The sequence below is a fragment of the Drosophila guanche genome, unplaced genomic scaffold, assembly GCF_900245975.1.
Source record: "Drosophila guanche unplaced genomic scaffold, DGUA_6, whole genome shotgun sequence".
Taxonomy (NCBI): Eukaryota; Metazoa; Arthropoda; class Insecta; order Diptera; family Drosophilidae; genus Drosophila; species Drosophila guanche.
In genome coordinates this window covers 4,991,811-5,014,155 of record NW_022995745.1, presented here as the reverse complement: position 1 = coordinate 5,014,155, position 22,345 = coordinate 4,991,811, and the positions used below count along the sequence as shown (strand labels likewise).

The window sequence follows — 22,345 nt, the reverse complement described above, 5'->3', positions numbered from 1 at the left end:
TTCGCTTTGTGCTACGTTGCCTTTTATTATTATCATCATCCACATCATCATCATCGTCATCAGGAGTAGGAGGAGTATCAGCCTCCAGTACTTATGCCCCTCCTTCTCCTGCTCCTCCTCCTGCTGTCTGGGATTCTGTGTCGTAAAGGAAATTGATACATAAGTCATTTTTATTGGCATATTCTTTTGTGTAATTACGTTGCAGGTAATTTAAATTTCCGTTTTCCATTTGCCATTTCCCATTTCCCATTTCCCATTTGCCGTTTGCCCCGTTTCCGTTTCGTGCTTCTCGCTCGATGTACTCGTAATTTATGCCGTGATGAAAAACCTATTCAAAATGTTATGCAATTTGCGTAAATCGCATCGATTTTCAGCTTCAATGCAAATAAGTTTGCCATCTTGATTTTGGGGATTTTTGGATAAAAGAAAGACTTGGAGAATAGTACAGCCAAAGACAAGGAATAGAAAAAATAAGGAAGGGAATGAAAGTATTGTTCTTTATTTTGTTGGCTTGGCTTGTCATTGGCTGTTGCGCCTCCTCAGCAGCAAAAGCTCCAGCATATTCACACAGATGCAGTAGACGAAGATCATCCTGAAGCAGTGCATGCTGAATGCCAGAAAGACCATGGCATCGGGCGACATTTCCTGGACGAGACGCACACTACTACAACAATTAAATTTTGTGTGTTAACTTCTGTCTAAAATCTGAGGCTACTGGGGGGAAAGGAAAGGAAAGGCTGCGAACGTTTAGAGTCAGTCTTTTATACGTATGTCTGTGCCCCTCATAATATCCCACAAGATCTGTAATCTGTAATCGGTTCAGGGAAGAGTGGGAGGCGGATTGGGGGTAAAGTCAAGTCAGGTGAAAAACTTTTGCTGCTTGCCACTTAACCGTTCAATTTGGGGTTCCGACATCCTGCCGCAAAATTTCTTCCACCATTCGCAGACTCTTCTCAGTCCCAACAGATGCCATTTCCCCCACCCCGCGCAGGGACTGCTCTAAAGTGTGTGTGTGTGTGTGTGTAGAGAGCTTTTTGGTGCAAAGTTTTTGCGGCTTTTTCAATATTTTATGAGTCAAGCTTTTGCGTTAACACCTTAAGTACGCAGGGCATTGCGGTTGCTTCGAGGAAGCAAGGGGAAATGCCACTATGTGTGTGTGTGGCAGGAAATAACGCGCAAGTTGCAAGTTTTAACTAGCAAACAACTTGCCTTAGACGAAGCCCAAACAGCATTTACCTCCACAGGCACTGCCACAACCACAAAATTGAGGATGAGAAGGACGATGACGACGTTGACTGTTGCGCCTGTTGCTGTGGTTGCAATGAACCATCGAATATTCCACACTCTCCATAGAAGCCACACACAAACACTCCCACTCCCACACCCGCTCCTCCCCTAGTCCATGGCACATTGTAGACGTCGACTACGATTTATTTCCCAGGCAACTTAAGTGCGCTTTACCCCCCCCCCCCCCCCCCCCCCCCCCCCCCCCCCCGACACACAATCGCTGGCCAGAAGCGCGCGAGAGCCTTTGAACAATGCCCATTCATACAGACACGCCCACAAGCCCACAGTAACTCACACAAACACACACACACACACATTCATGGAGTGTTCAAGCATTTGTCGTGGGAGGGAGGGGGAATGCAGGATGGCCTAACTCAATGAGTCGAAATTAAACAATGCAAAAGATTAAGTGCAGATTTGGGACTTTATCTGCTTGTGCCATAAATTGGTATTTAAGGGATACCTCACAAATGTCTATAGCACCCACACTAGCACACACACACAAACACACACACACACAGCAGAAGCTTATGGAGGAGAGGCCCCTGAAAGTATTTGGTAAAGTTTGCTTTGCTTTGCCAACAAAGGATCAGCCAAACACCCACGCACCACAACGATATCGCGCCTCTGCCACTGCCACCGACATTCTGTAGGTGGCAACTCTGGCAGAGGCAAAAAAACACACCCCCCGCCACACACAGTTTCTGTTCTGTTCTGTTCTGTTTGTTGTTTCCCAATACAGTTTACCTATTACAGTGGAGCAGCGAAGATTGGGGAGTGGCGCCACCACAACATGCACAAGATTAATTGCTATCGGTGTTTGGGCATATGTTTTATACTTTGTCTTCTGCAACTCTACTTCCGCTTCCTCTTTTCTCACTCTGTGTGTGTGTGTGTGTGTGTGTGTGTGTGTGTGTGTGTTTATGTGCTTTCTTCGTGCTTTGTGCGAAAGTTTTTTGCGCAGAAGGGAGAGCAGGTGAGTGCACTTGGCACTTGAGAAGGTAATTAAGCAACTATTTATGGGGTTCTTGGGCTGGCTTCAGACACAAAACACATGTCGAAGAAACCAAAGAAACAACTCAAAGACAATGATTTGGATTAAGCATTAAAAACAATTTAGAATATAAGATCAATTAGAAGTTGGGAACATTGAGGTGTCGCAGCACAAATAACAAACATCTGACTGCCGCACCCGCCCTGCGCATCTTTGCCAGGTAACGTTCCTCCTCGGTGCTGGGTGCAAGAATTTTTTCCATGAAAAACCAAATGCCAATATCGAACAGCAGCAACAGCACGAGAAATATGCAAATATTCACATCAACTCGCTCTGCAGTTGAGTGGCATCAAGCGGCTCCAATTCCACCTCCGACCTCATAAAGTGTACATATTCTTGATCAGTCCGTCTGTCCGTCTGTCCGTCCGTCTTGTTGAGCGCCTGGATCTCAGAGACCATAAAAGCTAGAGCCACCAAATTTTGCATCCAGACTTCTGTATGCTCACACTGTTACAGAAGTATTTCAAAAATGAGCCACGCCCCCTTCCGCCCCCGCAAAAGGGCAAAAACCTCCCAAACCTACAATTTTGAAGATAAAAGAAAAGTATGGAATGGCCATAACTATCAGATCAACAAATTACGATCCGATTGGATCATTATTATAGCCAGAATGAAGAAATTAATTTGCAGTGGCTAAACCCACCCTGTCCTGCAGCTTTTGCTGTTCTTTTCACATTCTCTCATTCACACTCTGCCTTCTGCCTCTGCCGTCCCTCTGCCTCTGACGATTCTTAACCCACCCCGTCCCGCAGCTTATATTTGCTTTTTTTTTGTATGCGGGCGCTGCCTCTGCCTCTTCCGCGAGTCTGCAGTGTGTGTGTCTAGGGAGGCGAGCTAACGGAGCGTGTTGGTGTGAGAAGTGTTGTAGATGTAGATGACAAATGAATAAAAAATTTAAAATTTGACAAATAACCGCTAAGGTGCAGATGTAGTACTGAGTGACGGGTATAAAAGTTGTGACGCGTAAGAAGCGTCTCACACGTCCCTTCTCGTTTTCTTTTAAATTTAATCGCTACAGCGAAATTGGTTGGTCGCAGACGATGAGTCCGCATTGACCAGGTACAAATGTTACTCACAATTTTGAACTCAAAAAAGAGTTGTTTGCCGAACGAACACTAAAAATATGTGGAGAAGAAAGTTTGAAGGAAACGAAATTGAAAGGATTGGGAAATTTTCAGTATGTACGTTTGGGAAGATCTGGATATTTATGTCATTCTCTAGTATTACTCATAGAATTTTATGTTACGTTGTTCCTGACAACTACATTCCATATACTATTTTATGTGGAAGAGATTTTTAAAGAAGAGCAAATTACATTCGCGTTTTCCGCCCTTTACAACACGCGTAGAGAATATTTGATGCCGCGAAAGGAGTGGGGGACAAAGTCAACAGCCCATGCGCTGCGCCCCGCGGAAGCAACAGGCATTAGTCGTCGCAGCTCCAGCCATGGAAAGTCGATGAAGAGGCCACCGAGGGGCGAGTACATTGCGGAGAGGATCGAGCACGTGGAGGTGGACCAGTATCATCCCGTTTTCTATGTCAAATGGCAGGGCCTGGATGCGAGCGCCAACACATGGAAATCGTACGACAATCTGTCGAATTGTGCCGCAATGGAACATTTTGTTGAGCGTATGCTGCAGCTGCATCAGGTTCATGTAGCAAACATCACTGGGGAACTGGAGACACAGCTCGCCAACATACCGCCGACTGAAGATTTAAAAAATATAAGCATTGTCGAGATTGATGCCTATGATCCGCTTGAGCTGCAGATTGATATCATATTGCTTGCGCAGTTCCGTGCCGCTTCTAGTCGGAGCCTGCGGAGAGACGAACGAATCGGGCGGCGTGCCCTGCGCCGCATGCAGATTAGCCGGTGTCACTTTGCTCGCCGCAAGCAGCTGCATGAATTGCTGCGGTTTGAGCAGCAAATGAATCGGGTGGAGCTGCCGTCACCGCCCATACGAGTGGAAAACAATTGGGATCTGGATACGATTGACAGCGGTTTCAAGTACATAAAAAATAATATCATTGGAGCAGGAGTACCCAAGCCGCAGGCTGGACTTGCGGGCTGTAAGTGCCATGAGAGCGCAGAAAGTTGCACCGCCTCTTCCATGTGTTGTGGAAGAATGGCTGGCGAACGCTTTGCTTACGAGCGTAGAACCGGGCGTCTGCGGCTCCGGCTACGCAGTGCCATCTATGAGTGCAATAGCCGATGTTCCTGCGATGAAAGCTGCACCAATCGCGTCGTACAGAAAGGGCGACAGCATCCGCTTGTGCTCTTCAAAACCAACAACGGAAGGGGCTGGGGTGTCCGCACGCCCCAGGCTCTGAGGAAGGGAGAGTTTGTCTGCGAATATATCGGAGAGATTATCACCTGCGACGAGGCTAATGAGCGTGGGAAGACCTATGACGACAATGGGTGTACCTATCTGTTTGATCTGGACTACAATACATCGCTGGATAGCGAGTATACTGTGGATGCGGCCAACTACGGCAACATATCACATTTTATCAATCATTCATGCGATCCCAATCTGGCTGTGTTCCCTTGCTGGATCGAGCACTTGCACATGGCTCTGCCCCACCTGGTCTTCTTCACCATTCGTCCGATCAAGGCGGGGGAGGAGCTCAGCTTTGACTACACTCTAGCGGACAATGAGGACGTGCCCTATGAGAATATCTCCACGGCTGCGCGCGTTCAGTGTCGATGTGGGGCGGCCAATTGTCGGAAGGTCTTGTTTTAAGTTCCAATGCCAATCAATGCCAGCATTTGATTATTTTTTTTCTTGCTGTTGCTGCCCTGCCAAGTGATGCATTACGAGCCTCAATCGTTAGAATATAGTTCCAGTCTTTTGGAATAATTTGTTTGCTTCCATGTCAAGTTTCAGATTTTATTTAACGAGAGATGCAATTAAATGAAATAAATAAAGAAAATTTAATGTAACCTAGAATTAAAATAACTAAAACTACAGGAATGTCAGTTCTGCGCCACAGAGATAGACTTTTTGGGATTCATCCTAAACGAGGATGAGATAAATCTTCAGCTACAGATAACACAAAGTAGAGATTCAGAAATAGCCAAATAAAGAGATGAGCTCGAGTCTGGACCAGTAAAGAATTTTACACTTGAGGATGGAGTATACAGAAATGAGTGATTAGTGATGGAGGAAGCTGTTTAACGTCGATGGAATTCGGCTCCCTCCTGGTAGAGAACATTATTGAACACGTTAAGTTAGCTACGGCATCTCCGCAAGCAAACGGCCAGGTAGAGCGAATAAATCGAATAATTAAGGCGATGTTAGCAACAAATTCAGATCCCATTCAGCATTCCGATTGGTATAAATTGTTAGGTAAGGTCGAATACGCAGTATTCAACAACGGGACAGGCTCTCTCAGTTTTGTTGTACGTTGTCTATCAAAGAGGACTCGTGCGACAGGCACTACTTGAGTGGAGTGTCGTGGCATGCCAAAAATGTACAAAAAAACTATTATATGGAATGGGGTGAATAAGTAGTACTCGAAATTATGATATCAGAATGAATCAATGAAGGATTGGAAATTGTGTCTGAATACAAAATTAGATCTGATGTCTGCCGTTCTTGGATCCATCCGATGGACTCCTCCCACCAAATCCAAGCTGCTCTCTCTCTCATTCCTTGCTTTCCTAAAAGTATATTTTCTCCCCCCACATTGTTTGTTGTTTGTTTCGTGGCTCAAGGATGCTCCTCCTGCCACACAGCATTTCCTTTCTTACTGCAATCGTTCGTTATTCAATTTCATTTGCAGACCAGGACCATAATTCGATTGCCACATGTCTTAATGCCATAATCTCAAGGAAAGGACATGTGGCAACAATAACAGCATACTGTGCTGGGGCTCCTTTCATCCTTGCCCAGCAACCAAGCCACCAAGCACCCCCAAAGAGCCCAACAGCCCGAACGTATGGCTTCCTCATGCCCTCTCGACTGGCTGTGGCATCAACACCATATCACTTTGATTACTTTATTATTGGTGGGCATGCACACACCTTTGTGTCGTGTGTCGGAACGAGTGTGTGGAGTGCCTCGTACACGTATTCGTATGGGTCCGGGAAATGATTATGGTGCTGCCTCCCACCCCCTTCCGGTACTCCTGGCATTATCCCACTTTACTTATTAGAAGCAATCTTCTCTTCTCTTCTCTTCTTTTCTCCAACCCCCAAAGCCCCATCAAATGATAGAACGAGAGAGAGAGAGAGAGAGGGAGAGGCTGATAGTTGGAGGGAAAAGGACAGCTGAAGTAGCAGCAGGCAGTAAGCGAAATTATAAATCATTTTTTCTGTTTTTGTTGTTGATTTATGCGTTTGTTCGATGCCTCTCACCCCTTCATTGTATCTCTGTTTCTTTTTATAGTTGTCACTCCCACCACCACTCTCTCTCTCTCTCTCTCTCTTTCGGCGTTTCTCTGTTTCTTCATCTCTTTATCTACCCTGTAATAAAGGAGTGTTTTGGACTCGGCCACAAGAGCGACACAGAACATACATAAATATACATAAAAAGTGAGAGCACAACCATAATTTCTTCTGAATTACTTCCTAAACAGATGAATGCATATCCTACCCACTAATCCACTGAGATGTCGTTTAATTTCCATTCAGCTTTTATTCATTATGGAAATTACTCTTCAAGTCCAGGGTAATTTAGTGTCGTAATATCGAACCCCAAGTACTTCTCTCTGTACTTTTTTTTTTTCGATTTCTCTGTGCACTTTAGCTCCTGTTGATAATGAGCCAAATCATTTTTCGTGAGATATATTCCCCAGTCCCCCCCATCGTTCGGCATACAAGTAGCTGGAAAACTTATGTTCCCCCCTCCCAACTCTGCCTAAGCTAGTTACTATGCTTTTGTCTGGCAAGTCATGCCCTCCCTCAGCCCTGCACACCTTAAGCATAGAGAGAGAGAGAGAGAGCGAAAGAGATGGGAAGTTTGGCGTCGACAAGTTTGAGTTTGGTTCGGTCCTTGAAAGCGTTATAAATCATTGACATGATTAAGCGACGCGGCACGACACGACATCCTTTTGTTGCACGAGTATTCACTGTAGTTGTGCGAGTATGAGTATACAGAGGGGTTCCTGTGGGTTTGGATTGGAGTAGCAGTGAGAGTTAATCCAAGACGGAAGGGAGCCTGTGGGCAAAATGATAATTTAATACCGAAAAATGTTTTTATTGAGTTGATTTGTAAGTGGAACTAGTCGAACGGCGAAGACAATCCTGTGGAAGAAAGATGCTTAAATATTCGACAGGAATCGAATTGTGGAGCTCTTAAGGGGTTTTAGACCAAGAGCAGAACCAGAACCAAGATCAGATTCCAAACGAAGAATTCTTCGACATGTGTTTTGTGTCTGTCCCCCTAAATAGTTACTGGAGAATTCAACTTAATTAAGCTTAATGTTAAACAACAATAGCAGAAGGTCGGCCCCTGCCTTCGTCGCGCATTGGGCTCATGACAGAGCCGTTACATTTGTCACATATATATACAGCTACAGACATAAGTATATACATAAATACATAAATAGATATGTACATGCATGTACCGTGTACATGTTACATGCCAGCACGAGCAAGAGTACTCTTGGCGTTTCGTTTGCCTTTGCACTTGTTGTCGCTTCTTCCTTCGTTTTCCATATTCCCATTGCCATCTCATGCCATGCCATTCCAGCAGCCAACAACCGTTCCTCACATCAAATATATTTATGTGTACTTTGGGAAACTTTGCTAATATGTTAAAACTGTTCATTGACACCAAAAAATGAGCAAAAAGCGGGCCAGCGGACAGAAAAAAGGCCAAAGTAGGAGGCTCTTGCTCTCTCGCGAGCTGTTTGAGTTTCGACTGCCTGCAGGAGCAGCGGGGGTGAGGCATATGTGAGGCACGACGCGATTTTCTGTCAGTGTTTGCAGTGTTGGAAAACACAAACACAAACTGTGCGCTTATTAAACGGCAGATGGCACCCCCCAGCCCAAGCCCAGGCCCTCGTCCCGCCGTTACCAAGAGGTTGGGGGAGAGAGTGGTTGGCACAGAGTTCTAGTCAAATAGCCGAAATAGAAACAACCGAAACAAACTTTGTTTGCCGCTACAGCAATATTAACTGTTAATTATGGCCATTCTGGCACGCCCTCTTTGTCTGTCAATATTGGTTGAAACACTTTCTGATAGCCGAAATGCCTTTTGAATATGACCAAACCCGAACCCGAACCCGAACCCCGAAACGGGCAAAAGTTATGCAATTGCACAATTGCAATTGCCGTCGCGTTGGCGGGTGGTACGGGCACGGGGCACGGGGCACAGCATTCACTATTTTATTAGAAAAGTTTCCATCGACCATCCGGGCCACTCCAGCATCATTCAGCAGGGGGCGGAGGATGTTCGGAGTCGGTCTACCCCAATGTTTGACTTTATGCGCTATTTTTTAATATTTATTATGGCTGATTGCGATTCTCCTCAAGCCTCCTCATGGCCATGCGGAAAGCCGAGCGTCCATTGTGAATTCCCGCCCCCAGCCCCACGCTTATTGTTTGCTTTGCGGCGTACCAAGGCCAACACCAAGGAGCGGAGGAGCTGCAAAAGAGACGTAGAAAAAGAGGAAACACATTCTGTGGAAATGTAAAAGTTTAGACAGAGGGCTGACTGCATTCACGCATTATAATTTAAGTGAAACATAAATATTGATGTAATAAATTAATTTCTGTTAAATTGAAAGATAGAAACCCCAGAGCACAGATCCCAGAACCCAGACAGGACCAAGGCCTTGATTGGACGACTACTCCTGGATGAGTTTTGGAGTGCTGCCAGGGGTGGATCGAATTTGCCTTTGTTTTTTTAGCGTCATTCCAAAGTATTACAATGTATCAACAGAGGTCGAGTGGCTTTTTGAAGGAACTTCAATGACATTTGTAACTCAAATAAATCCAGAAATATCAGTATTGATTTTGGCACTGAAGCGAGTAAAACTTTAAATTTTGTTAGAGCAAATTTTGACGAGCATTCGAAAAAATGCCACCATTTATACGCGACGAGCAGCCATCGGGCTGGTTTGACGAGTACCCAGAGCTGCAGGAGGTCCAGAACATGCAGATGATGCACCCGATGCAGCCATTGCCACCGATCGAATTCCAGCAACCCCAAGCCCAACCCCAAGCCCAAGCCCAACCCCAAGCTCAAGCCCAACCCCAAGCCCAACCAACAGTCAACAATAATATTGATTTGAATATGGAACTAATTGAACTGCTTGACACTGTGGACAATATGCTGAATGGAAGGGATCGCCTGCATGCTACTATGGAAGCCATTCAAGTTCGTCTCCGACGTTCGGCGCACCTTGAAGCGGTGCAAGAACTCATCAATGTGAGAGATGCACTTGGCCAGCGGGAGCAGACGGAGGATGTTGTCCGCCAGCAGAGCCTCTACGAAGAGCAAATTACAGCAATGATGGACGAATATAATCAGATTGTTTAATGTTTAACGTTTTAAATATATTTTTTTTCCACTAGAGTTGGAGCTACTTTCCGTCTATGATGCACTCTTGAGAGTCTTTCCAATTTCCAACTTTAGATTTGCAGTCAGTCCCCCAAGCTATCAGATCCCACTGGGGAATTGTTGGATTTTCCTCTTTTCGACAAAATAACAAATGAGGACCGACAATGGCCGTCCATCCGTCCATCCGTCCGTCCGTCCAGCCCTGGCTCTTGTGGCTCTATTAAGCGCATAAAAATTTGCCAACCCATTGTCTTTAAATGGGAAATTCAATTTGTATTTCGAATGCTACCCCGGAATGGTCCCACAACTGGATGCTGCAGGGTACGTGCCGCCAGAATGGGTGGAGCAAAAACTTCTAGACGACATTTGATGCCATTGCATTTGTATGGCAAATCGTCTGGCCCTAGCCCATGGACCGTTCCCGAGTCGCAAATCTTTTGCTGTCCTCCCCTGGCAGGCTTTATGCTTTATGTTAATTTGGAATTCAAATTGATTTGGAAGCTGGGCCGGGGCTGGGAGCTCATTCCAATCATTTCTACAATTCCCCATGGCCAATTTCGATTCTTGTTTGCTTTTCGTTACTTTTGTGTGTTTCGTGAATGGATTGTTCGAGTGAAATTAATTGGTGTGAAATGGAATTATCAACCTCTCTGTGATTTACTCTCCACAGAGCCGACTGTAAAGTCCTTCACCTGGCCAGTGAGTGTCCTTTGGTCCCAGCATAGTTTATGAACTATTTATGGCCCGGGGACCTACGAACAACAAAGAAGACCTGGCAAACGGGCAAAAAAAAAGGTCAATGCTGTCAACTATGCAAAGTTTCTTGTACGGCACAACCTTTTGCACATAACTTCGATGATGTCTTCGACATGGAGTCCTCCGTCCACTCCATGGCGTGGAGACAACAGACAACAAAGAGCAGCATGGAGACAAGAGGTTTCCAGGCGGGGGGCGGGGGGCACAAAAAAATCTTCGTTGGCCTGCAAAGTTTGCAATTCTTGTGGGAACACTTGATCATAAGTTGCACATTTTTCACTGATTTATTCTGCTCTTTGGGCATGAGCTCTGCTCTTTTTTTTCACCCGCTACACACCACCCCACGGCAACGTCATCATCTGCTGCTGGAAGTTGCATTCTTGGTAGCTGTACGAGTCCCGCCCGGAAGCGAAAAGGTTGCTTTCGCCTGGCCTCAGCTTGTTGTTGTTGATGTTACGGCCCGGCCACTTGACTCGGCTGCAGCTCCAGCTCCTGCTCCTGCTAATGCCATGAGCGATGCATGCCGCTGAGTGTGGCAAAGAACTGTTAAGAGAAGAGTAAAACTTTGAAGCTTTCGCCCCATGCCCACAAAGCAGGTAAATGGAGTCGAATGAAGAGGCTAGATAGAGCCAAAGGAATGCCAGACATGAGCGGGTCACATAGCATGAGGTTAAGTCATATGTTATCCGGCAGTTGCTTCGTAGGTTAATCCTTCGATTTGGTCAGGCCAAGGAAATGTCCCACACCGGAATGTCCTGAATGTTTGAAGTTCATGTTGCCAAGCAGCAAGTTTACTTGTAATTCGATTTTAATTGAAATTTCGGTAAGGCACTTTCTTGGGGTTTCTAGAAAAATAATAATATTAAAGAATAAACTACTAGAAATGCCTGATGCCTGTCTCGCACTGCGGCTACCTGCCAATCTTTAGCCCAAGTCCCGAGAAAATCAATTCCCTTTAGTGGTATTCCCTACGCCCAAACCCCACACACAGCACAACCCACACGACACACCGCTGATATGCCACAAATTTGTCGTTGTCTTTGTTGCTTTTGTTGTTGCTCTTGTTGCTCTTGTTGCTGTTAAGACAAACACACCTTCGGGTGCCTTTTTGCAAAAGAGGAAACAAAGTTGAGGTGAACGGCAGATAAAAGTTAGTTTTTTGTTGACTTCCAATGCAGAGCAAAAAGCAGAGAGAGCAGCACAAGGACAACCCAACTCATTCCTCTCAAGACTGTCATGTGTCTTCCACACACACACACACGCACACACACACGCACACACACACGGTGGGTCGGCTCACTTTTAGCTGTGAATCGTGTGAATTATTAAAATCTAATAAACCACAAGATTTTATGTAGCACAGAATGCTCGTTCATCGTCCTCGTTGTCGGCGTCTTGCAGCCAAAGTTTTGTGCGGTTTTCTTTGGTTACGCTATTGAACCTTAAATTAAGTTTGAACATAACTTCCGGCCAGGCTTTTCCTCGACACTCCCTCAACATGCACACACAGACAGACACTCAGCCGAGAGGATACCTTTTCCTGCTCCTGTTTACATAGGTACGTTTAATTTTCCTGTAGCACACTTTTCGGCGCCATGCATGAAACATGTGCGTCCCCCCCCTGTCCACAACCATTTTCCAAGTGTGTGTTTCTTCATAAATTTTCTTAATGTCTAAGTGTGAAAATCTTTGCCGTTCGATGGTGCTTTTCACACTTTCCTTTGGCCTCCTGGCCGCATGTCCTTGGTGCGCTGGGATTGGGTTGGGGGTTGGGGGTTGGGCTGGAGGGCGGTGGCTCGCTCTTCCAGTGAAATCAAGCAGCAATGTGTAAACTTTCAATAGGTTCGTTAAAATTTTATGATTTTCCCTGTGTGTGTGTATGGGTGTGTGTGTGTGTGTGTGTGAAGGCCCCCGCAAACGTGTTGAAAATTGTTGAGCCACTTCCGACCATATCCCTGGCTCCCCCTGCCTGGCACCTTCCTTCCTTCCTTCCGACCAGCCATCGCCAAGTCGTTGGCTTTGAAGTTGTTGCTCCACTTGATGTCGATGAAATTTTTAAGTTTTCCTGCCCAAAACTTTTTTATGCACTTTTATTGGTATTTATCAAACATTTACGACTTGCCGTGAGTGTGGGGAGCTGTGCGGCGGGGAAAGAAGCGCAGAAGTAGGACTAAGTTGCGATTGATTCTCTCTTTTTCATTAAATATTGTAATTTAAATATATCACATCCTTTTCCACTTACTTGGGGACTTCGCTCCCTTGTTTCTTTATCTCTGAAATGTTTGTGCAATTTTTGGAAAAGTTTTGTGTAGCTGCATGTTGGCGGCTGGTCTTTGACAGCTGCACCCAAAACCCATCCCTTGGATTGCTGGCTAGCTTAATGCCTTTGGGGCTTAGCAGATGATTCCAGCTCCTCATTCTCATTCGCATTCTCAGCTTGTCTAGCTGCATGTGTAGCTCAAGCTCAAGATGGCAGAGAAAAAAGTTGAGAGTTGAACGAAGAAAAAAGGACAAGAACAAGCGGTGGGCGCAGATGAACTTGCACTGCTTGCAGGTAACAGGAGCTAAAGCAGCTGTCAAAATGACAGTTGAAAAAACAAACGAGGTGTCGGATGCTGTGCTGGTACTGGGAGGCAAGGGCGTGGCCAGAGGGCAGCGGCTGCTAAAATTATGCAAGATTTCGCCAAGTTTTGCCTGAAAGTCTCAGCGGAGACACTGTGCTCTGACGTGTGGCACCAACTTGCATGCAACACATTTCTGGACACGAATGAGACATGACGCAGGGGAAGGGGCTGCAGCAGAGGCGAGTAAACTTTTGACTAAACTAATTATAAGCGAAAAGAAATCAAAGCCAGCACTCGAGCACTTCTGCCCGTACACGCCCACAAGTGGTGTTCGGGTGCGGTGCGGAGCGGCACAGACCCTTTGTTGCTGCCACAAAAACAAAACCCGCTCCGCTCTGTCATTTCCGTTTGATGTGCAGCAATAAAAGGCGATCGGCAGTGGCAGTGGCAGTGGCAGCCAGCACAAAAACACAATCCAAAACTCGTCTTGTGTCGCCACTTGACTTTTCCACAACAGCAGAAGGAGCAGCAGCAGCAGCAGCAGCAGCAGCACGGAGAGAAAAGCCAACGAGAAGACTTAGAGACAGAGACAGAGAGGGGGAGAGAGAGGGAACGCTCTTTTTTGCACGCATTTTCAATAAATTTTCTCAAGTGCTCAAGTTGCCAACGATTCGAGTACTCCATTGTTATTCTTTTTTGAATTTTATGGTTTAATTTTTGTTCGCTTTTGCGGCGGCTGCTGATGAGATTTGACCGGGAAAATTATGGAATTACAACGCAAAGTACGAGAGAGGCGTTCAAGTACAGCGCGACCACCCTTCGACCCTTCGACCCCTCGACTTTCATCTTGTTTATTTGGACTTTGGACTTTTTGATTCATTGTTGTGCTAAGAGCTGCTTCTTGATTTTAATTGTGTTGCCCAAGTTCGAAATTTGCTCTGTGTTAAATGTACTCTCAGTGACTTCGATTATGTTATGGATCTGCGGCCTTAAAGGGTGGCCCCTTTTCCAGCCTCCCAAGACAGGATAGATATGATGAGGTGATGAGGTTCCTCCTTCTTTTGTTTTTTACAGCTTTTCTCCAGCAAGCTTTCAACCTGTTGCTCGTGCTTGTGGGCGCCTTAGGCTCCTCCCACAAACACCTCTCATTCCTCTACCATTTCCCAACATCCAACCAAATCAACCATGCAAATTTCTTAAGCTCGCCACTAGACGGCACCGCCCCAGCATCACTCTGCCCCCGTCTGGCCCAGCAGCAGCAGCCGCACCACCTCCAGCTCCATCTCCACGCACTAGACAAAAAAGCTGGAGCCGGAGCTGGTGGAACTCGAGGCAGGACTGGGAGCCAGCGAGGCAGCAAATGCGTCAACTTAATTAGCAGCGTCACGTTTATGCCCCAGGATTGGGGGGTGGTGGCTGTGGTGGCCGTGGGGCAAGCATATTGTTTAATATTGTATTCTTTTTTGTTGTTGCCCCACCCCCCGACCGCTCGCCCGTCGATTCGGTTGCGTGCTAATTGTTGCGCCTCACACAAAATTAATGAACCCAAGTTGTTTGCTGTTGTTTCTGGGTGGGTTTCCTTCAGTTTTTGTTTTGGTTTTCCCACTTTTTCTGTTTTTTTTCTGTGTCGGCCTGCAAATTCCTTAACGGAAATTGATACGTTAAATGTGAAGAGGGGGAAGGACTCTGTCTCTGGTCACGGCTGGCAGTCGGCACTTGAATGACATAATCTAATTGAAAAGCCATTTAGGCGTGCTGCATGATAATTTTTTCTTTTCCATCGGTGCAGGGGCGAGTCTTAACGTGATTTGAATTGATAATTTGAAACAATTAGAGGGAAGTTGTTGAAATTGGAGACACAAAGTTGCCTGTTTAATTGAATTGAATGAAGTTTGATGTTTTGATGGCGAGAGTCAGTGGAAGTCAGTGGCAGAGAGCGAAAAATGAGCATTGAATATTGAAATTGTTCGAGTTTCCCATTGCTCTGACTCGCTGGCTATCGCTGACTCGCTTCTCCGCTTCCCCTCGTTGCTCTGACGTGACATACGATATTTGAGTTTAGAGTTTTGTGGCTTTTAACTTGATTTTTTTGTTGGCTCTTCTTGCTGTTGTTGCTGCCCCCGTCTTGGCCACACTCCTGCGCTTTGTGTCTGGAGTCCTCGTCGTGCCATCTATGAGGTGTTAATGCTTTGTAAAGTTTACCCACACACAGACACACGTACAAACCAGTTGAGCAAAAAAAAGAAAACAAAAGAAAAGTTAAAGCAGTCTGTGGGGTGTGGAGAACGTAAAAAAAAAAGCCCCATGCTCTGGAGGAGTTATACGATAAAAAATTACAACAAAAGTGGTGGAGTAAAAAGAAAAGAAATTTCCCACAACCACAAAGCATTTTTATGAGTTTCGTGTGTGGCTCTCTCAGGCTCCAGTCTCCAGCTACCAGTTACCAGCTCCCAGCTCTTTCTCTCACTCTCGTTCTGCGTTTCTGTCGCTCGACTTTGTCTCCGTCTCCGTCTGCGTTTGTGTTTGTGTCTCTGCACTCGCTTACTTTTCTCTTTTGGATTTTAAGTGGCTTTTACTTAGTATGACCAAAACTTGGCACTAACTTTTGGCCCGTACTGTGCGCCGCGAGACGAATGGACAGGACACTTGGTGCGTGCCACTTTACAGCGAGCGATGGGATGTGAGTTTGATTCTTCAGTCATTCAATTTGTTAGTCAGCTTGTAAAAGAGCATAGGGAAAGCATTGAGTTGATGAGTGATTGGCTATCATTTCCCTATAGATAGATACTCACACCAATTCCACTTTTGCCTGGCTTTTCCTTATTTGCACACCCAAAAACCTAATGAATATTTTTGGCCACAGACTTCAAGGGACTCCCTGCTGAATGGAGCTGGGAGGGAGGGCGGCTACAGTCGAAATAGTTTTATTTCAATTAACAAGAGAAATTCGATGAGTTTATTTTGTGTGTGTGTGTGCAGAATGTTGAATGTCTGGCATTGTCTGTGCGAGTATTTGTCGCTGAAGAACTGGCGTTTTAATGCGAGACAAGATAAGAGCGACGGCGACGGGGCAAGAATTTAATGCCCGCTCCGTTTCAAGGGTCCACTTGGAGTCTGTGGTGTGCGATAATGTTGACAGATAATAAACTGGGAAAATTACAAAATTACAATCAAACAGGGCAGTGGCAGTGGCAGTGGCAAAGCGTAACCTTACCCATATGAAGGGGACATTTTCCAACAATTTGTTGAATGGATGTTGCTAATGGCGGACCATTGTCGTTGCTGCTTCTCGGTTTTATGGCCAAAACTTACGCCACACTTGGGCGTACGTAAATTCTGCCACCACAAAACTATTCAATTGAAAGTTATTTACGTTTATTGTTTCATTTGATCAGTCGCTTGGCTTTAAGTTGCTGCTTTAAGGCTCAACAATGTGGCAACTGTTTGATTTATGGACAAATGCCATTAAGGATTCCGCCGGGCAATCGATTTGGCATGCCTCCACTTCACTGTACTCCAGTCTCTGCAAATCTATACTTCCGTTGTTAATCATTGGCATCACTTAATGGCCCCTTCCGCCCTTCCGCCCTTCCGTCCATCCGTTCTCTGCGTTCTCTCACAGAGAAATGCAATCAGCCAGACAAGCGCATAGTCGACGGAGGAACAGTCAAGTGGTTTTCCTTCTTCTCTCTTTTTTTTTCCGGCCCGAACAGCGAACACGCCCTTCAATTACAAAAATCTATGCAGGACTCTGGCCTGCGGACGCTCTCCACGCTCTCCTGCCTGCGCAGATAATCTGCTAAAGGACTTCCGCCTGGTGCGTGTGCTGCCTTCGCTGCCGAAAAGGAAAGAAGCGAGCAAATATATACAGAGCAAGGGCAGGCTGGGGGAAAGGGGTCAGGGGGAACAGGACTGCTACTGAAATCGCAATGATATATGGCCGTGAAATCGAATCGCAGCAAAGGGCTTTAAGTGCCCCCCAAACTCCCAGCTGCCAGATCCAAAATTTCAAATTTCAGATTTAGTTTCTGCATCTTTTGCACTGCGCAAAAAGTGCATTCCCATCCAAAGGTGTCCTGGGCATTGTTCTCACAGCAAGAATCATTTTTTTTTTGCAGTGTTTTCAATGGAAAAATCAACAGACTATGGCCGGGACTTGGAGACGGGACTTACTGTGCGGCGCGTCTTTTGTGCATGGAATTCTTGGCGCGCTCTCCCCCAGCAGCGAATTTATTGCCCCATTGTGCCGTGTAGCGTGTCCGAAGGACAACGGCAACGACTCAGCGGGTTGCATGTTCTGGCTGCTCCTTCGGGTTTGAGTTCTGGCTCTGGCTCTGGCTCTGGCTCTGGTTTGGTCCTTCTTGCCCGCTTAGGCGTTGGCATTGCGTTTTCGGCGGCCGTGTTGAAATTGACAGCAAAATAATTGGTTGATTATTTATGAGCAGCAACTTGGCAGACAGACAGAGAGGGGAAAAAATCGTTTGTTTAGGCCTCAACAGAAACAGCAACAGCAACAGCAACAGAGTGGCAGCCAAACAGCTAGAGGATAGAGAGAGTTTCCTCTTGTGTTTAGGAATAGTTTTTCCATTGGGGGTCTGGTCAGGTGTCCAGCCATCCATTAGGACTGTCCTTTGATGTTCCACAGAGAGAGAGATGCAGAGGGGAACAAGCGGACAGTCGACTGATTGTTATCCAAATAGTTATTTAAGAAATTCAAATTGTGGTAATTAAAAATGTCCAAAAGGGGCCCACACACACACACACACACACACACACACACACATGCGGGCACTTGACATATGGGAGTCATGGAGGGCCAGAAAATCAGGCCCAGAATCAGAAACAGAAGCAGCAGGATAACCAGGATGGAGAACCGAGAACCGAGAACCGAGTACCCGGTTGACGGTGGACAAGAGTAAGAGCTTTGGCTCGGCCTGCGGCTGGCTGTTATTATTTTTGTCACTGACAAAGCAAATCACCAAAAACCAACAAAAGGTCTGCACCCACCCCTCTCTGTCCCTCTCACAGGCGTAACAAACGACGCCGCAGAAAAAGCCCTAGGACTGGGACTAGGACTAGGACTAGGCCTAGTCCCCGCCTCAGACCCACTCCACGGCACTCCACTCCACTCCACTCCACTCTCCACGGGTGCTGCTCCTGCCAACTGCGGGGCAATTTTCATGTTGAATTATGAGGATATTTGTTTCGTCATGAAAGATTGGCCCCGCCACCGGTAAGGGTAGGGGCACGGGCCTACCCAGGGCCATTCTCTTATAATCCTTACGCACTCCGATCCGTGTCCGGGTGCAAGCCAACGGGGGCAACTGTACATTTCTTTTTCAAGCTTTCATCTTCTTCTGCTGGCGGCGGGGACATGGAGTTTTCAATTTGCATTGCAACCAAGAACCCCAGGAGCCAGGAGCCAGGAGCCAGGAGTCAGGAGTCAGGACCCACAGCACGGCACAGCACAGGACAGGACAGGACCAGCACAGCACAGCTTCAGAGCCGTAGAGAACGGAACAGAATCGTCAACTTTGCCTTCGTCGTGAGCTTACCAAATGCACTGCAAGTGAAATGCACTCCACTGACTTTTGGGGTCGGCTGGGTACGTGAACCATGACCGAGAACGTGGTGGTGTGGAGAGCGGGCAATGGAGCGGGAGTGGGAATCAGGGTGTAACACACATGTAACACATGAGTCTTAGCCCAGCCCGGGCAGCCCTGGACGATTGCATCTACAATTCATAGAAATTTCAAACGATGCGTAAACGAAAACGGAAAATGCAGCAGCAGAAGCAGCAGCAGCAACGTCTGAGGAGGATGACTACGACTACGACTAGGACTAGGACGACCAGGAGCAGGAGCAGGACTACTGGGACATTCAGCAGCAGCAGCAGCCCGTAGAAAGTAAACGAATTGTGGGTATGACCAAAAATTGCGTTTACTGTTGCGTTTCTGAAATGCATGGGAATGGGTAAGGGACAGTGGGACAGTGGGACAGCGGTGGAATGGAGGAGCAGGCGAGTGTGAGCCAAATCCGACTTTGGTTGATGATGAGTGTCGTTATCGTTTTTGTGGAGTTTTGTTTTGTTAGACCCTCTACGAGCAGCAGCATACAAGAACCACAATCCCTGCCACCCAGCACCCTTCTAGGATATTCTAACTGCAAGTTGAATTTGCATTTCGATATGTGGCACTGCCCCGAAATCTGACTCCGACTCAGACTCCGAGTTCGAGTGCGAATGCGAGTCCGGGGCCCAGCCCACAAAACAATCAAGAAAAGCAATTGGTGCACTCCAGATGGAAGTGGAAGTGGAAGTGGATGTGTGTGTGTGTGTGTGTGAGATCCTTCTAGGACTTGGAGCTGCGTGTGGGCCGGAAAGCATCGTCATGGCCACAGAGACAGACGACGACGACTCGAAATCAGAATCGGACTCGGACTCGGACTCCAGCTCCAGCTACGACTCCGACGCAGTCGGACGATGATGTAGCTGCACGGATTGATTTACGTTCGAAAAGATTTCTCAACTGTGCAGCAGCCTCTGCACACACACACACACACACACGCACACTTCCCCATCGACCCGAGAGGGTCAACTGTACATTTTTCTATATGTTTTTGTTTGCGTTTCTGTTTGCTGTTTCATTTTGAGTTTTGAGTTTTGTGTTTCTGTTTCTGTTTCGTAGTTTCGTAGTTTCGTAGCCCAACGACGACTGAGATTTATCAAAAGGTAATTTATATATGTGGGTGTGTAATTTATATATGCACCACCACCCCTTTCCCCCCTTTGGTACTCACACAGAACCCTGTGCCTTGTTTGCCCTGCTGTCTGTTTGGCTTTAGTTCTGTCCTACCCGTTCCCCGAGTGCATTTTGCATTTCATGTACGCAACATTTTTAAGAGTATTTCGTTGAGAATAAATCGCCTGCCCAAGCATGACATATGACCGAAAAGCTTCGAGATGGAGTCTCGAGAGCGAGAGCATGGGCCAGAGTAAATAGTTTGGGATGCAATCCAGAAAGATTCCTCTTTTGCCTGATGGTTTGAGTGAGTGTAAAAAGTAAAAGATACAAAGCAGGGAGTAAGTCCTGCTGCTGGTTGTAATCCCACCCCGGAAAACCTTAATCTGAGTGCCAGGCAAAAGCAAATGCATAAATTCAATTTACCGAAAGAGCACCAGAAAGTACGAACCAAACAAAGCAAAACAAAAAAAGCACAGAAGAGAGTTGCATAATTTAAGGCCGACCATCCATGGCAGGACCACATTCCCATCCACACATGAAGATGGGTTACGTTACGGATCCATGGCATCCTGCCATCAATGGGTGCGCCCTGGAGTTGTGGATGTAAAAAATTGCAAATCGAATCGCGAGGCAAGCGAGCAACAAACATCCATTGGTTTGCCATCGAGGATGGGAGGGACATACCGAAACGTCAAGAGCACTCCGCCGACAGTTACACGCCTAAGCCCCTGAACCCCTGAACCCCTGAACCACTGAGCCCCGCACCCGCAATCGGATGTACGAGGAGTACGACCACGCTGCCTGCCAATGGCCATGTGAATGGCATAAACATTGTTGACATTTGCCAAACCTACTTTAATCACTTTTTAACCCCATTTGATACAGTGTCAACGTGCATGGGGGGGCACGCTGCCATAAAATGGACAGTCCGCACTCGACTTGCGTCTGCCCCCCTCCCAGTCCCCGCCAGCTACTGCTGTCCACATTGAATGCAGGCTGGAAAAAAGCACACAAAACCACACTGACACAAAATCCCAATGACAAACGCAGAAAGAAAGCAAAAACCAACAAAAGCAAACACAACCAAGCGAAAAAAGAGAGCACACGAAAGGAAACAAAAAAAGATCCATGGACATTACGTAAAATGGGAGTACAAATATGGGAGGGAGGGGAAATGATAGCCATGGACATGGACGCGGACATGGATGCGAATGCGAATGTGTGGCCCTGCCATGACCCGTTGGCCCAGCTGCCAAAGCAATTGATTTACTGCACTTTGTTTGCCAAAAATTAATTGAGTTGATGACAAGTGCAATTGATTTATGCGGGACTCAAATGAGTGTGGACAGAACAGACGACGCCTGGATGGATATCAGGGACATCGGATGGACATCCTACTGGCACCGTGTTTCGGGGGGGGTTTGAGTTTGAGTTTGGGCTGTGTGCTGTGTGCTGGGGGGGTAAATGGGTTGACTGTCGCCATTTGGCATCGGTTACAACATGCGGGCACAAGATCTACTCATGGATTAACACTATTTCCCTGCAGTGGAACTTCCGATGACCCAACACGACACCCAAACCCAAACCCAAGTGCAGAGGCATTCACACTACGGCAGGTGTCAAAGCTGCCGGGAGTCGACTCCCAAAGACCCTGCCCCCCCCCGAAAGGGCAGACTCCTGCAAAAAAGAATCAACATAAAAATATGGAAAGACTCTCCAGCGTAGCAGGACTCAGCCCCCCAATTGATACAGGCCAAAAAGTATTACCAAAGTGTATTACCAAAGAAACAATGCCCGTGGAAGGGTTTGGCGCTGGTCCGGGTCCGTGTTGTGTCACGGAAGCGTGCCGCGCACACATGTCGTCCGGCCGGAGCCCAGGTTTTAGGCCAAAAAAGCAACACGGCGGCGGGAAATGCGGGGAAAAACTCAGAGGCAGAGGTGGCACAGGGACAGACGCAACGGAAATAAGCGCCAAGCGGATGCCAACAAACGAAGCAAATGATTCATTTCCGATGATGCGACAGCGTCCTGCGTTTTCCCCCATTGCCAGCCTGCCAGCCCATCGCCGTGTGTCTCCTCTGGTGTGTCGTCTGGCCACCAAAAATTTGCATGAAATGTGAAATCAAACGGCTAGCGGCTGGCTACAACAAATGGAACACAGAGAGTGCACAGTGGAGCAGAAGGGGGAGGAGCAGTAGCAGCCATCGTCGGCAGGCGTCGCTGGTGTCACGTTCTCATTCACGTGCAGGTTGATGGACGCCCGTTGCCATATTTTATGACTGCCGCCGGATCGCCCTCTGCCGCGGGCTCTTCTCTTCTCTTCTCTTTGTGTGTGTGTATGTGTGTTATTGATATCCTAACGGTAAATGCTGTAGGTGGGCAGGGAACATGGGGGAGTGGCCACCTCTGGATTTGACGGCTGTGCGGAAG

General features: G+C 46.9%; 2 protein-coding genes across 2 annotated transcripts; one reads left to right on the top strand and one right to left on the bottom strand.

Annotated features, from left to right (window-relative positions):
* LOC117581367 lies at window positions 1–21,704 on the bottom strand. Its single transcript, XM_034268502.1, has 3 exons — window positions 21,696–21,704; window positions 199–661; window positions 1–135 (listed from the first exon to the last, which is right to left on the bottom strand). The coding sequence occupies exon 2, from the start codon at window positions 640–642 to the stop codon at window positions 520–522; it is 123 nt and encodes a 40-aa protein (XP_034124393.1). The 5' UTR covers window positions 643–661; window positions 21,696–21,704; the 3' UTR covers window positions 1–135; window positions 199–519.
* On the top strand, window positions 1,683–5,121 carry LOC117580892 (histone-lysine N-methyltransferase Su(var)3-9-like). The gene is made up of 3 exons (XM_034267644.1): window positions 1,683–1,696; window positions 1,768–1,845; window positions 4,071–5,121. The coding sequence occupies exons 1-3, from the start codon at window positions 1,683–1,685 to the stop codon at window positions 5,083–5,085; spliced, it is 1,107 nt and encodes a 368-aa protein (XP_034123535.1). The 3' UTR covers window positions 5,086–5,121.
* Window positions 21,705–22,345: the final 641 nt, after the last annotated feature.